The 19,291-nt window shown below is 34.1% G+C and overlaps 1 protein-coding gene across 1 annotated transcript in view; it reads left to right on the top strand.

Annotated features, from left to right (window-relative positions):
- The first annotated feature begins 9,811 nt into the window (after window positions 1-9,811).
- Window positions 9,812-19,291, top strand: part of LOC145601259 (putative cytosolic oligopeptidase A) — a 29,530-nt gene continuing 20,050 nt past the window's right edge. Inside the window, exons 1-7 of the mRNA XM_081657233.1 lie at window positions 9,812-10,201; window positions 10,282-10,449; window positions 11,196-11,319; window positions 14,754-14,830; window positions 16,139-16,282; window positions 16,437-16,667; window positions 16,738-16,828. Of these exons, the coding sequence (XP_081513359.1) occupies window positions 9,827-10,201; window positions 10,282-10,449; window positions 11,196-11,319; window positions 14,754-14,830; window positions 16,139-16,282; window positions 16,437-16,667; window positions 16,738-16,828 (1,210 nt within the window). The 5' untranslated portion in view covers window positions 9,812-9,826. The remainder of the gene's footprint in view (window positions 10,202-10,281; window positions 10,450-11,195; window positions 11,320-14,753; window positions 14,831-16,138; window positions 16,283-16,436; window positions 16,668-16,737; window positions 16,829-19,291) is intronic.

Genomic DNA, 19,291 nt, shown 5'->3' with positions numbered 1-19,291 from the left:
CTAGCCTTGGACATGGGTAATTCGAATAAATAAACCAACAAGTATAAAAACTTGAATACTCTCAATAACCAAAAAACACCTTGAACCAGACCACATACGGGCCAATTCCCACTGTAGGGGACCATAAAAAAATAATAAATAAAGTTTGTACCTCATTTTTAACTCATGATTATCATCCTCTTACCAACATGCCAAGGACTGAAGTATACAACGTCGAGCCTCAAACCAAGAACAAAATAATAATGTTCACCCTTTTGATCTCATACTTTGATCAAATAATCATTCACAACTAAATCTCAATTATGGCACAAATTCCCAAATAACATAACAATTCAATTCATAATATATCTCAACTCTTAGGGTAATAATACTAGCATCCAAAAATAATCAAATCTCAACCCAAAAATAATACTCTGCATGCATTAATAATCCTAAAACCTCGATAAAACAATACTCCCTATAGAAACAACATTAGAAACCCTAGAAATTAAATTATAACATAATCAATTAATACGACAATTAAATCTGATCAAATCATAAAATTATATACATAAATCATACATATGAATAGCAAATTATACAATAATAATATAAAATAATTATACAAACAACACCAAAGTAAGTGTGATTACCGATCTAATAGAAAGGCGCAATACCGCAAATAACACACGACATGAATACTCCAACCTTCTACTGCTTGATCACCACCATGCGCATGCCTCAAAATTTTGGAATAAAACAAAATAGTTTGACCAATTGATGATCATGTACAAATAATACGTATTCTAAAGATTGATAGCATATATGGGACATGTGGATGCTACTTAAATCCCAGAACATAATGGAGTTAAGAGATTCATATCAAAACGGATGTACAATTTTGTTTATAAAAAACTTAGGTTAAAATAATTTCCTTCTCTCATAAAATATTCAGTTCAGTTCAGTTCAGTTCAATTCTTATCTTAATTTCCTTCTCTCATAAAATATTCAGTTCAGTTCAGTTTAATTTAGTTCATTTGGTTCAATTCACTTCAGCTTAGTTCAGTCCATCAGAACGGGCCCTAAGTACATTAAGATCTTAGGGAAAAAAAAAGTGCATTAAGATCTTCAACCTAACATTGTAATTTGTAATTATAAATATTCTTTAATTAGTATTTCAAAATATTTGATAATCTATACTTATTATATATTAAAAAGCGTTGCTAAAAACGTTTATGTGCCACGTGGCACCCTCGCCATATCATCTTTCAACTACGAGCATATTCTAATAAAAATGTCTATTATGAGATTCGAACTCACAACCACAAAAACATGCATTAGATGTCTTACCATCTCATCCATATATTAATCATGTTTTTAATACTCAACTCATAAATATATAAGTATATGGATTGGATGGAGATCTGAACATTTAATCACTGCAATTCTTACAAAAAAAAAAAATCGATCCTATTATTTGCTAATTATGATCATCGAGATAATACATACAAGCAAGAAACATTAACTATCATTGTAAATTTTAGTTATTTAATTATTTTGATATTAATTATGTCTTTGTTTTCATCATTTTATAAATTATATACAAATGACATGTCTATATAATTTTTTTACAAGAACATGTTTGTATAATTAGTCAATAGTTGTTTCATAAATAGTTAATCAAAGGTTTAATGGGAAATTATAATAAATTATAGGAAAATTGGCTTAAAATAATACCAACTATTAGCAGTGTGTGCAAAATAATACAAACTCAACTATTTGCTATTAGTGATACCACCTTTTATACTATGTGTGCAAAATAGTACACCAATCTCCGAAAATGTATTTCAATGAATATTCCATCTATATTTGTAATTAATTATTATTTTTTATATAAATTTTTTGTTTTCTTTTCAAAATACATACATAGTATTATGTTAACAATTTTCTTTACAATCCAAATTAATAATGCATTAATTCCCCACCCTTTTTTTTAGGAAAAATCAATATGTAATTAATTTTTTTTTTCATAATACATATAGTAATTTCTATATGCCATATTATTATTATTATTATTATTATTATTATTATTATTATTATTATTATTATGTTGATATAATTAGTTTCAAAATACCCAAAATTTTCCCACATTCACCAACCAAAATAATGTAAGGAATTTTTTGGAATTTTACAATAATATTTGAAACTAACTAAATAAAAAAAAAAATCTAACAAAGGGGTGGGGCATGCATTATTAATTTGACTATAAAGGAAATTAGTAATACAATATGTATTTTGATTTGAAAAAAAATAATTAATAAATAATAGTAATAAAACGAAATATTACTCAAAATATGTTTTTGGTGACTTGCGTACTATTTTGCACATATAGTATAAAAGGTGGTACCGCTAATAGCAAATAATTGAGTTCGTATTATTTTGCACACATCGTTGATAGTTGGTATTATTTTAAGCCAATTTTCCTAAATTATAAACAAATATTGAATAAATAAATAATAAAGAATGAACCTATCTATTCCTTACAAGTGTTACAAAAAATAACCCGGAGCATCGCCCGGGCTATACACTAGTTGAAGTTTATTTGATATCATTTCAAGTTGAAAATTTTAAATGAGAATCGATCAATATCAATAATGGGTAGGTAAATATAATTATCACTTATGTATCGACAATACCAATGCTATTAAAACAGGATCAATTTGTTTGAGTTTGTGCAAATTCAATACATAAGTTGCAACGGTCGTCGTATATATGTGCCTATGTGGTAGTAAATGAATTGCGTGTAAACATGTCACTAGTATAAATCAATTTTGGACTAGAAACAATAACAATAACATATTGGCATTGAAGACGTGTTAGTGTGGGCTACACATGACATTTTGTGACGGCCTATGTATATGTTTACTTATTACGTATCAACGTAGGTAATAGGTTGCATATATTTACAATCTCTTTGTTAATTTTGATTGTTTGGAGATATTTGGTTAGCTTTAGATTTACTTGACAACAATTTCTTTTGTGTTATACAAACTAGAAATTATCATTACATAAAAGTGATAGAAATTATCGTTACATAAAAGTGATAGAGGAGAGAAAATCCAAGTTAAAACCGCCCTCATCGTCTTCAAGTCGTGGCATCTAGATACTTCGATTAAGGACATTAAGTTTGATCAAGCAAACTTGTGGTTTCGATTGGATGACTTACCTTAAACCTTTACGAAATTCGTCCTATTAAATTTGTTCTTGAGAAATTAGACAAAATTGTATGTTTTGATGTGAACTCTACTTTTGCTGGCTCTATCTATTCAATTAGAGCATTATTGAATGTTCCTAGCTCAAATCTTTGCCCCCCCCCCCCGGTTTTTTTCTTGATTATCAGGTGTTTTGGGTATGGATCCAAGGGTTATGACTGGGGTAGGCTAGGTCTAGCTGAAAACCTGCGCACAGCAACAACGTTACTGCCCTCGGGGGTGGCTCGAAGAACCCCTCTCCGATGCTTAAGTTAGAATGTGTTTAGAGAGATTGAGAGAGTGTAATAATTTGTGTGTCTAATCTCTTTTCCGTTGTACTTTATCCTTTATTTATAGGTGTACGATCTCCTTTATGGAGAGTTTTACTTGGTTAACTTGCGGGCTGACTTTGTCGGATTGGTGAGCCCCTCTAATTATCATTCTAACAGTGAGCGTGCACCCAATGAGTCAAACTAGGAGCCCGGTGATAGCTCAGCGGGAGCTATATATCCCATACAGCAACAATTTGATTGCTCACATTTTTCTTCTTTTTCCTTTTCCTTGCTTGTTATTCTAGGTTATGACAAGCTAGATAGGCATTTTTTTCGGGCTGAAGGACAATTAAAAGGATCCTATCACTGCCACCCCTGATAATCCTCTTGAGCTGTTTGAGACCTTGGAGGTTCATGCTAGTGCCCTGAAGGGTGAAATTCGGCTGGCCCCTGTTGAACTAAGGGCTATTTTTGGATCCCTTATTCTTACAGATTAGGCAGGGCTTGGGGGAGCTGAAGTTGAGCCTTCCTCTTTAACTGCTGGGAGTCGGCGAGAACAATGCAACATGCCAAAGGAAGTTACTTCGAGATTTGAGGCATTAGTGGTGTAGAGAACTTCATCTTTGGTGAAGGACCCTTCTACGGCTTCCAGCTTGGTGGTACCTTAGTCTTCTCAAGTACATGAACTCGAAAAGCAAGCTTTTGGTGATTTACAAGATGATGATATAAGTACATTTGCTGACAGGGTTCTTGACTCTCCTCCTAAAACAAGGATCAAGGCTGATGTTGTGGTGGGTGAGAAACCCACAACTTCTACTGAGCATGTATAGTTCTCTACTATTAGCATTAGTACTACCATTTGCCAAGGAAAATGTTGTTCCTTATACTGAAACTTTTGAATTCGAGTTGCCTGATGAGACCATCATGGAGCTCCCTTGATGTTGCTGCTGCCATCCTCTAGTGGTCTTTGGAGTTTCCTTCACCTAGGTCTGTAGTTTCTAGGTAGTGTTTATTTCTGTCTTTGGGGATTGTAGCCGCCAAAGATTATATTGTCTATGTGTTTGTACTTAACATTTTCTGCTCATGTCCTACTCGACTTACCAACTTAACTTGAATTTCATGTCTTCTGACTTTTTGCTGAATGTTTCCTTATCCTAGTGGTAAGGTTTCAGCCCGCAAATGTTTTATTTTTTTGGCTAGATGTTTCTGGTGGGAGGAGGTTCAACTTGATATTTTGTAATTTATGTTGTTACCCTGTTTATTGCTTGTTTTCTTAGTTTTTAGTCTTCTTATTGAGGCGTGTTGCTGAGTCATGGTATAGCAGTACCCAAGCCTTAACTCAGCATACCCTCTCTTCTTCTAGGTGGAACCACGTAGGTTGAGTTTCCTGCCGCGCTTGGTTTTTGGCTCCATTATTTGATTATATGGGGCTTTATTGGTTTTGTCAATCACCAAATTGGGTGAGGACTTCATGTTTGTGCCACTTGTCTTTCATGATGAGGGCTTGCATTTTATGTAGTCACCTACTTGGCTTTTGCAGGGACTTGTGTGTACGTTTTTCTGCTTGCGTGGCTGCGACTTTTGCTTATCCTCCTAACTTAGTTTACGTAAGGGCTTATGCAATGCTCTAGTTACTTTATGCTAGCTCCTTACTTATTTATGTAACGGTTTATTAATGTAACACCCCAATAATTCTCTCTTTAAACCTCTGAGGACCCTGATCAATATTCAAGAGAATTACTGGCGTGCTACCGCCACGTGTTCAAACGTTAAGGCTTTATCAGAAAATAGCAGCGGAAAAACTAAATCAGTTATAAATAAGTTTCAAAACTAACGAATGAAACCAAATTAAGTCATACAACTTGGAACCATTAAGGCCCTTATTCAAAACCCAATAAAAGTAGTAAGTGATTAAATTCAGTGTTCAAATAAATTCAAACCCAAAAGAAATAGTGTCGGATAAAATCGAATTAAAATAAATTCAAACTTGCAAAAGAAATAAAATGCAAATAACCAACTCTCTACTCAAGATCCCACAACCCTGATGAATGCTGCATGTGTAAGAACCTGTGGTAATTCTGCTCCCCAATATTACAAGTGTAAAAATTGGATCGTCACAGGGTCATTGAAAGGCGAAGGCCATGACCAAAGAAAGACACACAAAGCACGCAATCAGCAAAGCTGAGTACATACAAGCTGCAAAATAAATTAAGAAATCCATAACATGCTACTAATAATCAATCATCATGCATCATTAAATTATAGACTCAACACACGACTCAACTATTTATATTACTAAGACTCCATTAATTAATAATAGGTAAATTATTATTTTTATTCATTGGATTACGCAATAGACAAGGTTGTCCAACCCATGCTCCATTTGGAACATCAATAAAAGAAAAACCCCATGCCTCCTTTCGGAAACATCAATAAACATCCAACGACCACGGGCGCGACTCCGTGACCGTAGTTAGTATGAGATCTCACCTAACTCCTAGTTTTGAAAAATATTTGAAATAAGAGACTCGTAGATCAGACGGCCTCGAGAAAAGTACACGGCTAATACCCCATGTACCCCAACCCCTGATTGTCATTACTCCAGAAGTGCACCAATCCAGAGTTTTATTGCTCATCCATCTTGCACTTTACGTGATTTACAGGTTTAGACTTGGTGATGACTCATATGCATAACAATACAATCAATCCAATATCAATTCAATCAAGTAAAACAACTTTTCAATTTCAATTCTTGATTTATTAGTGGCAAGCAACATTTATTATTTATTCCTTTACTACCTCGGTGTATAAACACCTTGAGTGCATTCTCGTCTTAGAAGACTTAAATTCTTCCTTTACTCATCCTGCTTGCATAATCATGAATGAGTAATAAATTAATCATTACACCAATCATATACCTTTGCCTCTAAGCGCACCTTGCATAATTAGAGCACAAATAATACTTGCAATATAAAATAATGCACGTCATACGAAATTCACAATGTATAACCAAACAATTTAACTCAGTCATCCCTATACATGATACTAAGTTCTCGATCCGTCGTCCTTAAACATGCACCTAAAAAAAAGGTTTCGTAACTTGTACGTACCTTGAGCAAACGAATTGGTATGCCACTTTACTAACTAGAAATCACCTTCAATAAACTCCTCTCCTAAGCCAAATAATAACATCTCAATCAATACCCAATCAATCAAATTTACAGCAATACTAACTTACTTTAAAACCTTCAAAATCCAAATCAAACAACACTTTAAAACCTTCCCTTTTGTTAAAATTACAGGCTTATATATAGTTCTTTAAATTTTTCTTCATTAAAACCTTAAAATACACTCTTATACATGAAGTTACAGCAAGTTCAAAGTCTAATAAAAATCTAAAAATTATATAAAAACCCCTAAAAATCTCCCTTTTAATAGGTAATCACACCCTTTTATTAAAATCACAATTATACTACTTTAAATAAAATTCCAGCATTTTAAACTAATCGAAAACCACTTCAAAACTTCATCAAAATACATCTTTATACTTAATTTATCCATAGAAAAATTAAATTATCTCTTACCCTTTAAACTCAAGGATAAAATTTTAAAAAAACTTCGTTAAAAACCAAAAACTGTTCGAAGATCATATTTAGAGGCTGAATTTGGCCACGAAAGGGTGGTGCTCACTACAAAAGGTAGTGAGTCTTTCTTAAAATGTTGTTTCTACATGGAAAACACTAGTTTTTTGTCAAAATCGGATGAGTTTAGAACCTGATCGGGATTAAAACGGGATTAATATTAACGAACGGAAATCTAAAAATTAAAACACGAATCTATGTGTTCAAAATAATCTGGAATTAAGTTAAACTAATCAGTAGTTATAATCACCAAAATTTCAAAACATCATTATTATAAAAACCCTAAATCAATTGTTCATAAAAACCCTAAAATCATGATTTTCAATAAATTGAAACCCTAGGTTTATAATTCATAAAATATGAAATTTATAACATAAATATAATCTTAAATTTATAATCTTTATACCATTAAAATATAATTTGATACTAAAAATATAATCTCTATACTAAAATCAAAACCCAAAACAATTAAATTAACATTAAGCAAAATAATGAAACAATGGAGGATGAAAATAAGACTAACCTTTTTGTGTGGGAAATTTTTGGAGATTCATGGGGTATTTATAGGAGAGAATTATTGTAGGGTAAAAAGAAAGATTGGGCCTCATAAAAATAATGGGTCGATTAAGTAAACAAATGGGTTAGACTTGTGTGATTGGACATAAATTGTAGAATAAAGGTGCATAAAATAATTTGTTCAAATAATTTTCGACCCTGATTAATAATTTGAAACTTTTGAAATTAAATTATGAAAAATAACAAATAAATATTATAAATAAAATAAATTTTCATTTATAAAATATTTAAAAATACGGGGGATTACAATTAATGATCTTTTCTTCTATGCTCCATACTTATTTATGTAAGGGCTTATTGATGACCTTTTCCTTCTATGCTCTTTACTTATTAATGTAAGGGCTTATTGTTGATTTATCTACACTACTCCCACAAAAACGAGCTGGTGGGACCAAGAGAACCTTGGTGTTGCCCGCTCAACTTTGTTTCTCGTTTTTCATTCAGCCTTGGCTGCTCAAGTTGAGCATGCCAGGCCTAGGCGTCCCCGGGGTGGTGCCCTATTTTTCTTTGAGCTAGCAGGCTAAACTTAGGGAGTGATTGTTGGATTTCGGAAGAGTCCAACTTTTTGCGGAATCAAAACCCAAGCCCAAGAAGAACTCACAATTAAAATAACTAAGTAGCATAATTAACAAGACAAGGAGAAAGACAATATTACCTTTGACGCATGCTTTGCTCACTATAACGAGCTCTTACTTCGAAAGCTGACCGCAAGTACGTAGACCTCTAATGGAAATCCACCCGCAACACGACTCGGACGGTCTCTAACTTGGAGGTTAGCCGAGTCGGACCAAAAATTACTACTCGAGTTTTATGTGAAGTTAAAAGTTTTCTCACTTTTATGGAGATGCCTTTTTGAGTTCCAACTCAAGTGAAGTTCTCCAATTCCCAAGGTGGGAATTTATAGAGAACTTCATATGAGCACTCCACTCTCCCATATGTGAGAGAGTTGGTAAAAATCAATTTTCCATTTTATTTTTAAATCAAAATAAAAGAAAATTAATCAACAAGTGTAAAGGCACTAGAAGGTAGGCAAGGACCACAAGGGGAGGGGGGGGGGGGACCAAACCTTGATCCCCAAGCTTCCCAAACCGCCCTCCCTTGTTCTCTCGGCTCCAACCAGCTGGCGAGCCTTGCCTTGGGCACCTGTTAGCGCTTGGTACTCTCGACTGGGTCTGTTGCTGGGCGCCAACTATGTGGGTTGTTGCCTCGGCCTAGCACGCTTCGCATGTTTGCGGGTTGTTGGCCGAGGCTTCTTACAGCACTGTTAGCTGTGCGCGCGCGGCAACATGCTTTGGTGCGGTGCGCATGCTAGCTGGCATTCCGATGCTAGGGGTATTTTGGTAATTGTTGATTAATTGATATTTATCGTCTCGTCTTTTTATAAATCCGACTCGACTTACGATGCTCGGTCTCGACGCTCCTAGCTCGATTTCCAACGTCCATGTTCATAATATTCGAGCGACTCATTATTTCTTTCGGATTAATTCGTCGTGGTGGATCGTTAGTTGCTTGGGTTTGTAGGCATTATGTAATACCCCTCATGATTGCTTTAAAAGAGTTTGATATACTACTCATATCAACAAGATGCATCTTTCTTTTAGGAAGCTCATATGTTAAGAATACTCCATAGTCTGGGGTGCGCATGAGTGAAGACAAAATGCGTCGGAAGGATTCGTGTTGGTTTGTGAGGACAGTTGTTGGCCCTCGATGCGCATTTCGTGACAATAGACCCCTCCCTAATTTGTTTGGGGTCGGGGTGTTACACATTACTTGCACCTGCAAGCAATAAACTTACAGTGCATCCTTTATCCCTTTAATAGCTGAGTCCTTAGCTATCCTTACTGCTTAACTGCTACTACGATGCTTTGTACTAAACTTTGTTTACTTAATCTAATCTAGCAACTCAGTTTAACCAAAAAAAAAAAAAAAAAACAAAACAAAAAGAACAAGAAGCCCACCAGGCCACCACAATTAAAACAAAATCAAAACACAAAACACCCATCATTAAAAGTACACAATGTTCCGAAGAAACGTACCCAAGTCCAACCCAAACCACCAGCAGCAGCACCTTTACGTAGCAACACTACTTATTCTACTCAACATTCTAATGGCGTCCTCCTATACTCTATCTTGCACCCTCTCAGTCTCTCTCCTTCGCCCTCGCTTACGTCCTTCTGCTCTCTCGCACCTTCGACACCTTTCTTCTTCCTCACGAAACTCTCTCAGACTTCTCCGCAAATCTTATCCTTGCCCTCTTTGGTCGTCTTCCTTCTCCTTCTGCCTCGATTCTGCTCGACATCGTACTACCTCACTTTCTCTCTCTTCGATCTCTTTCTCTTCAATGGCTACCACTGCATCTTCGCCGATTGCTGCTGCTATTGACGAGTCTAATCCTTTGTTGGCGGAGTTTGATTTTCCGCCTTTCGATTCGGTTAAGCCTGAGCATGTTCGCCCTGGAATTCGCGCTGTTTTGAAGCAATTGGTAATTCTGATTATTTCATTTTGTTGATTTTGATTGTTTTTGGTGGTTTGATTATTGATTGGTGTGATTTTGGATTTTAGGAGAGTGAATTGGATGAATTGGAGAAAAATGTTGAGCCGAAATGGGAGAAATTGGTGGATCCTTTGGAGAAGATTGTTGATAAATTGAGTGTTGTTTGGGGAATGGTGAATCATCTTAAGTCTGTTAAAGATTGCGCGGAACTTCGAACTGCTATCGAAGAAGTTCAGGTTAGATTAATTTTGTTAGATTGTACATCAGTTTACTTGTTTTTCTTGTTATCTTTTCGCATATGGATTGCAGATGGTCGATTAGATAATGCTATTATTGCAATTTATAGTTTTATTATTGTACTTTTTACACAGATGTTTTGACAGGTTAATGTTAGAGTATAGTTTACATATGGAATTTTCTCGGTTTCGAGTTTATTGTTGTTGAGGTGGTTGTGCACGCTGATGAGGAGGATGTTAGTTATTGTATACTCAGTACTCTATAATGTATGATTTTCTAAAAGAATGATTGGTTAAATTGGTAGTTAGTGCAGAATTAAAGGTGTTGATGATGCTTAGGGTAACGTACTGATATCTACTTGGGAAACTCTTCTAATGATGAAGTACTAACGACGGAACCTCATTTGTGTAATGTTTTCGAATATTTACATGTGTATGTGTTTGGATACACAAGTAACAAGTTGGGGATTCGGGTATTAGATATAAAGTAACACTCTCACACTCACAAACTAGATGAGTGGCTTTGTTATGACATTCTGATGAGATGTGAAACGTACATGGTCATTTGATATGTTTTTATGAATTTTATTATTGTACACCATGATTATTGCAAGATTAACAGAAGGGATAGATTATTTTTAAGCTTGTTTTACAGCTCCTTTATTTTGAAGGAGGGGAAAGTTTGTGCTACTAAGCCATGATTATGGTTTGTTTGGTGCTAACTTTTTATTTTTCTGTATGTGCAGCCTGAGAAGGTGAAATTTGAGCTTAGGTTGGGCCAAAGCAAGCCACTTTACAATGCATTCAAAGCTATTCAAGAATCCCCTGATTGGCCAAAGCTGAGTGAGCCTCGTAAAAGGATTGTTGAAAGTGAGTTTTTTAATCTTGCGATTTCAGTTGAATATTTAATTATAATAAGTAGCTTCAAGTCAAAAGTATAAGTGACCTTTAGCAGGGGGTGCAAAGTAGGCCAAATCCAAATTAAAATGTGTTTATCAAGGTACATGCCATATATCTGATGCTCCAATCCAGATCAAAATAATAATATGTACAACGGTATAAGTATATAGAATTCTTGCTTCAATTATTACAACCTCGCTCCTTTAAGTTGGTTTCATTTTTCATTTTGGTTCGTTCCTTTGACACTTTGAGTTGGTTACGCTTCCCCTCTCATTGATCTGATGCTTCAATTATAACTACCTCATTTCTTAAAGTTGGTTTCATTTTCCATTTTACACTTTTACCCCACAATGTAACACTCTATTTTCTACTTTTTCTTACTATAATCCTCTTATAACACTCTTTCCTAAATCTTCGTAGACAATCCTCACAATTTTATCTCTCTTTACTGTTAGCAAATTACAGTTACAGAAAATTAGAAAACTAATTACAAAGAAAATACAAACAGAATAGGACGAGATTAATCTCTGTCCTTAGGATAATATTAGCCCCCACTACGATGCTAATGGGAATTCCTATGCTAATTTACCCCCGGGATTATCCTATTTTTAAGAATGAAAACACAGCACAATTTTCACTTTCCATGGACATGTTTATTTAAGGAAACGTTTTTTTAGATGGAATATGAAAAACTGATGAAATTTCACTGCCAATTAAACCATTATATAAAGATAAGTATGGCAGTTATTTTATCTCAAAAATAACTGCCTCCTATATTATCTGAAAATTAAAAAAAATATTAATTAAATAATTGGCAGTTATTTGCCATAATTAATTAGCCGTCGCGCGCTTGCCACGTGCCTAAGTGCTAAGTGCTAGTCTATGACTAGTAAATATTCTGATAAATATACTACTAATCATTTGCTAGCAAGCCCATGATCAAGCCCACTCAAAAAGAGGGCTCACAACTCATAATACACATAGTTTACACTAGTTAATAAACATGACAAACCTTCCATATTCTTTCTATGTGGGACATTGCTCCCACAAAACTCACTAATTGAAGACTATATACAACATTTACATGTTCTCTTTCTCTCCTAACCACCTTGATATTTGTGCATAGTAATTGTAATCTACTCAAAACGAGCTGATGTAGTATTATACAAAGAAAAACTTTAATCTCATAGAATCTCTTAAATTATATATGTAATAGACATAGTAATTTAGCACTATTTTTGTTAAAGACTAAAATCCCTACCTTTTTAAAACTTTGAGAGAGCTCTTATGAAAAGTGTGCGAATGCTTATACCCCTCAAAATATTTGTTCCATATTTGCCCCATATTAAAGGTTTAAAAAACTCTTTTCTTTTTTCTTATTACTCGGAAAAATTGTAACCTCCATTAAGGCTAAATTAATCGGTTAATTATTCTTAAATAAAAAATTGTGTTCTTTTTCAATTATATTCAAAGCTAGCTGAGTCTTATTAAGTACTTAATTGTATCAAACATTTATATTTTTATGCTATGGATAATGTTTGCCACCACCAATTACACAACGTTCAACACATTTATCTCTTATAGGAAAATAGTTTTAAAAAAGGAAAATTGACTTGAATAATTCCAACTTTGCCCCATTTGCCCAAAATAATCCCAGTTTTGGATTTTTTTTTAATAATCTAAACTTTGATATGAATTCGATTTAAATGGTCCTAAGTGACCGATAACCTGTTAAATAGGTAATTTTTTTAAAAAAATTTAATTTACACGTGTCATCATGTGATTGGTAAAAAATAAGATTTAATTTTAAATTTATTTAAAAAAATGATTATTTGTTACTAATTAACATTTAATTATTGTTTTAAAAAAATTAACTCTTAATTTACTAATTTAAAACTAAATAATTTTCAAAATAATTTAAAAAAAGCAAATTAATGTTGAAACCACGCCAACCACCAACACAACGACCTAGCCACCTCTACCACCCCATCAACACCAACCCAACTACCTACTCTACCACCTTAGCCAACACCCACCTCTACCAAAACATGTCCGATTATCGGCGCCCAAACCAGATGCGTCCGTTGCAAAAGTCCAAGAACAAGAGCCAAAACATTATCAGCGATCTCCTCAGAACAAGAAACAGCGGCGGCTCGTTGGAGATTAACAGCGGCAGGCCGGCAGCGATGGAAGAAATTGATGTTGGCGGCGCGTGGGAGGAAAGCGAGGGAGTATAGAAGAACAACGGCGGCTGACTCGATGGTGGGCTATTGGTTATTTGGTTTTAAAGGGGTTTTGTGGGGAAGGAAGGTTGGCGACGCGGGTGGATGGGGGCGACATGAATGGAGGGTATTCGTGCGACCGGAGTTGGTGAAGGGGGTAAGGATGGCAGCGGAGAAAGTGGATGGGGCTGGTGGGATGATTTTCTAAATTAGTATTTAACTATGTTACATGGACTCTTCATTTCACCTCGAGTACCATGTCGTCGACAAGGGTTTAACACTTGGACTTTTGGTTCAAAACCATGGTTTTTTTTTTTTTTTTTTCAAAAAATAGTCGAGTCGAACGCTTGACATATATTCATGTTGGACATGGGTACATGAGTCTTTAAAAATAACTTTTTAAAAATATTTTACTAATCAGGTATCGACACATGTCATATAACTTGTTATAACTTGACCGGTTGGGACCATCTGAAGCAAATTCATATCAAAGTTCGGATTATTAAAATTAAAAAGTAATCCAAAGTTGGGATTATGTTGAGCAAATAGGGCAAAGTTGTAATTATTCTAGTCAATTTTTCCTTAAAAAAATCCTTGCAAATAGGTCCTCATTAGGACCAATTGCAAAAACTCTTTCCAAAGGACAAGCCACAACGCAGGCATCGAAACCCCCAGTAATACTAAACAAACTCTTTGTATAAATGACTGATATTACTGTCATGGACCATGGCCAGTTCCTGCAATAACAATTATGTTTAATATGAGGAATGTGATGTAATAATATTGTAATTTTAATAAAAACTATGCAAACCAAAAGTTCAATACTTTGAAATTCTTGCTTCCATTTCATATTAGTTCACTAATTTCTCTAGGTACGCTTGTCAATGCATGATTTCCAACATCGACATCTTCAATTATCCATTGGCAAAAACTGTAACAAGTTGATATTTGAAAAATATACATAGTGACTATTACAAGACCCCACATGACTTTTTTCTCAAGTATTAATTACAAAGAGAAGTCACGGTAACTTTTGTAAATACTGTAAAAGTCAAAATATGTCAGCTAACAGTAAATGCAGGTAGTATATACGAATTAACTTGGCCTATTTCTTTATTTAAAGGTTGAATTTTGATTATCATATTGTCCTAATTGTTTTGCCCCTGCACTCTCTGATTCCAGATCAATTGAAGGAGGCTGTTCTCAGTGGAGTTTCTCTCGAAGATGACAAGCGAGACCAATTTAACAAAATTCAGCAGGTACGCTTTCTTCCTTGTTTCTCTATCCTTTTCTCTCCTAGTCTCCTTAATCGTTCACATTGTTTGGAGACCTTAAATTTTTCTAGGGCAGTTGAAGGGTCTGGGTACAGGGTTGCAGGAGGTCGTTATACTGAGTATTTGAGGGCTGTCTGTCCTGCATTAAGCATAATTTTACTATTTTTGGTCTTCTTTGTGTTTTCATTCATAATTTTGGGTAGTGTCTTTCTGTTTACTGTCTGATTACTTTCCTTGTCATTACTACTGTTTTCTATTTATAATTCATCATACATTCATGACTGACTGTCTTCCATCACCTTTTGTAGATCAGAGTTTATTTCTAGAGTTGCTCACCATTTGCATGAAAGATTAATTTACGATATCTAAACTTTAGACTGCATATTCATTCATTAAAGAGCTGGTAAACTTTACACCAGTCTAGTTGTTTCCAGAGCTGCTGATCCTTGCTGCGATGAAACATCTTTCCATCCTTCATATTTTGTTTACTCCTTAATTCCTTATTCCACTTTGTTGCTTGAATTTCCCCCTTTGATCAATCTAAGCGCAAGTTTGTAACCTGTCTCGAGGGAATATGTTTCCAGAGCTGCTGATCCTTGCCGCCACGAAACATCTTTTCCATCATTCATATTTGTATACTCCTTTTTCCACTTTGCTGCTTGAATTTTTCCCTTTGATCAATCTAAGTGCAAGTTTGTAACTGTTATAGATTAATTTCTACACAATGAACAATTATGATAACTTGCAATTGAAGGTCGAAAGCTTGAGTATTTTGATTAATAAACGATTGAACTACAAAGGATAAACATAACTTGAGGTTATGAATCTCTGAGTAACTTTAGGCTACTAGTCTCTCTCTAGTGTTTACACTCAATTTTTGGATAGTCTTCTCTACTACTACTTTGCAATACATATACTCAAGACTTAGATAACACATGTGACCTTAATTAACTAAAATGGAAACCCACAACATTCATGATTAAAGGAAGCTGCTTTCTTTCCCTAACTCCTTAATTATCCTTGTCTTGTTGCTCATTGTTTCTTACAACCATTGACCCTTGCTGCCCCTGTTTTGCGCGCCTGGAGTAAACCAAAAGAGGTGGCTGACTTGGTGTTTTGTAGCCGTTGACCCTGCTGACCCAGTCCATAACAGTAACCTGTCTCGAGAGCTTATCTCTAATGTTTGATCTTCTTTATTTTCTTTTATTGTTGATAAAAACCTCTTACAGCATTTTTTTTTGTCTATGCTCGTAGTTGTATCTTGGTAATATTATCTATGCAATTTGATTGCAGGAGTTGCAAAGACTATCCCAAAAGTTTGAGGAGAATGTTCTGGATGCAACGAAGAAATTTGAAAAATTAGTGACCGACCCAAAAGAAATTGAAGGATTGCCTGCCACTGCTTTGGGGTTGGCTGCTCAAACAGCTGTGTCCAAGGTATTTTGACTGGTACTACTATATGAAAAACAAGTTTTTATAATTGTCCTTTGTAGTCTATTAAATGCTGGAGCTTTCTCACTATGTGAACTTTTATTGACACAAACTAGATTTATCTTTCTTACCTCTTTTAATTCTGTATAATTGATATTAGGGACATGAAAATGCTACCGCTGACAATGGCCCATGGATTATTACATTAGATGCTCCAAGCTTCATGCCTGTTATGCAACATGCTCGAAATCGCTCTTTACGTGAGGAGGTTTATAGGGCTTATGTGACACGTGCTTCGAGTGGTGACCTTGATAATACTGAAATTATCAACCAAATATTAAAGCTTCGGTTGGAGAAGGCAAAGCTTCTTGGATACAATAATTATGCAGAGGTAATTATTATTCAAGAAATGTCCATAGTTTTTTGGTATCCTTTTTACTTATTGAGGTTCATTCTTATAGGTGAGTATGGCTATGAAAATGGCAACTGTTGATAAAGCAGAAGAACTCCTAGAAAAGTTGCGTGTTGCATCTTGGAATTCTGCCGTTCAAGGTAATTATTGGAAATGAATTGGTTCTTGTAAGTTGTAACTTGTTATGTTATAAATTATAACACCATTATGAGGTTTGCTCACTTTCTCGCTTGTACTTTAGACATAACTACTATATGTTTCCAAAGTTGTCGATGTGAAGTTTGTGGATTCTCATTCTTGTAAGCAAGTCTTTGTGATAATTAAATTTTTTCATTTATCATTCACTATCGGGAGGTATTCATCTAGGATATATCAATATAGTACGGTATTAGTATCCCATCAACTGCAGTATTATACTTTCCTTTTATCAATGTGAAGTTACATAACAATAAAAATAAAATGTTCTCAAAGGTCACATTGTTCATTATATTAGTATTCTCTTTATTTTTTTTTCATTTTCCACCAACCTCTATGCATGGGAATGTCTCCCTCTTTAGTCACCTCTACATTCTGTTTTTAAAGGCAAATAGATACTTCATGCTGTGCTAAATTCTATAGAGTCAATTTTAGGCCTATTCTTTAAGTTTTGTGGCAAAATTGAAAAAAGAAAATTGTATATATTTCATCTGTATCTTGACATTCATGACCGAATAATCAAACTCATAATTATAAACTTATGAAGTACAATTATTTATATATTTTGAATCTAATATACCTACAAATATCATAATGTAACAACCCCACAAATTTCTAAATATAACAAACATACGAACGAGAAAGAGGGAAGTCGCTGCTGCCGGAGGCGATGATTACTGTTATACAAAAATTCAGTGTGGGTTTCGATGATTTCTAGAGTGGGATTTTAGTCTTTAAAAGTTTGAGATCTAAGAGGACAAAGAGAGAGGAGAGAGAGAGAAAGAGAAAGGAAGACAGGAGAGAGAAAGAGAAAGTGGCGGTGGGAGGGGGTGATTCTGCATTATTAGAGAATAAATGAAATAAGGGTTTAGGTTAAGGTTTGGGCTTGGGCTTAGGAGTTGTTGATTCATTATACGGAAACATAAAGTAAGTTGTTTGATAGCTGAAATCCAATATTTCGATATCCTATATCCGATTTTTTTCGAAATTTTATCCATAATTTTCGGATCGGTTGCAGATTGGATTATTGGATTTTCGGATTTTCAGATAGTTTTGCTCACTGTATCTCCCTTTTATTCTCAAACCATGAGGGATCAAATTAAACCTCACAACCAGTTTTCTCCATTGTCCTGCAATATTGTTGCTTAAGATTTTAAATTTATGTTATGTGTTGTGGATCTCGATATTAGGTTCTTGCTCTTGTTTTTTCTGATGTAGATTTTTTAAGATTAGATGTTCGAAAATAAAAATAAAAAATGAAAATAAAATTTAAAATAATTAAAAGAATAAAAAATCAAGGGTATCTAGCCGGTAAATGGGTTCAACTACCGGTAATCTACTGGACACGGGATAAGGTAGCTTTAGCCTTGGTCCGCCTTCTCCATCCATTAATCGTTACTACCTACCAGATATGAGTACTGTAACTACCGGCAAGAGAAGAGATAACAATGCCCATTAGTAATTTTTTGGATTTTTTTAAGTTTTACCACAAAAAAAAAAAATCACAAAATTGTTTTTACTACCAAAATTTTTATTTACCACAAAAAATTGTTTTTTACCACCTGCCTTAAAAAATCTAACGGAATTTTTTTAATTCTTCGATTTTCATGCCAAACACATGGTTTTTTAAGGGTTTTGGGGGGCACTTTTGTCCTTTGGATCCAATTTGACGTCAGAATCGACAAAAATTGATCGGAAAAGCTTCCTTCTGCGTTTTTCAAATGCCTTGAGTTGCGTGAAACACGCAAAATGAGGCATTTTCGATCATTTTTTTTTGTCAATTCTGACCTCTAATTGCACCTATATGGCCAAAATTTAATGGTTTTCTTGACGTTGGTAAAAACAATTTTTAGAAATTTTTTTGGTGGTAAAATAAAACTTTTAAAATTTTTGTAGTAAAAAACAAATTTGTGATTTTTTTTGGTAGTAAAAGTCAAAAATCCTAATTTTAATGAAAATTTAATAATGTTGTCTTTTTCTTAATCAGAGGTAGCTAATATCATGATTATTTTCATGATTTGATATTTTGATGTAACTATATTAATATATTATCATGAATTGAATCAAATAGGACAAAAGGTAAAGATATCTGGAGCTGTTGAAGTTATTAGATTTTAAAGTGATTTTAGATTTATTAAATGTGGGTAGCTTTAGAAGTATAAAATTTAATTAAAATTAAGTTATCCTGCATTCATGTAAAAATTTAATCTACATTCAATACCTATCAAATTATCAATTTGTAATAACATTAGTTAGGTTCTTGAAACAAGAGAAATCGTGTTAATTTAAGACTTCTGATTTAGCTGTACGTTAATAAGATAAACATCACAAAGTGAAATTATTAATCTCTCTCACTCTCACCTTTTTTTTTTTTTTTTAATTTTATTTTTATTTTTTTTCTATTTTTT

This window comes from Chenopodium album, chromosome 21, assembly GCF_948465745.1.
Source record: "Chenopodium album chromosome 21, dcCheAlbu1.1, whole genome shotgun sequence".
Lineage (NCBI taxonomy): Eukaryota > Viridiplantae > Streptophyta > Magnoliopsida > Caryophyllales > Amaranthaceae > Chenopodium > Chenopodium album.
The sequence above is the reverse complement of the archived record's forward strand: the minus strand, read 5'-3'. Positions and strand labels throughout refer to the sequence as shown.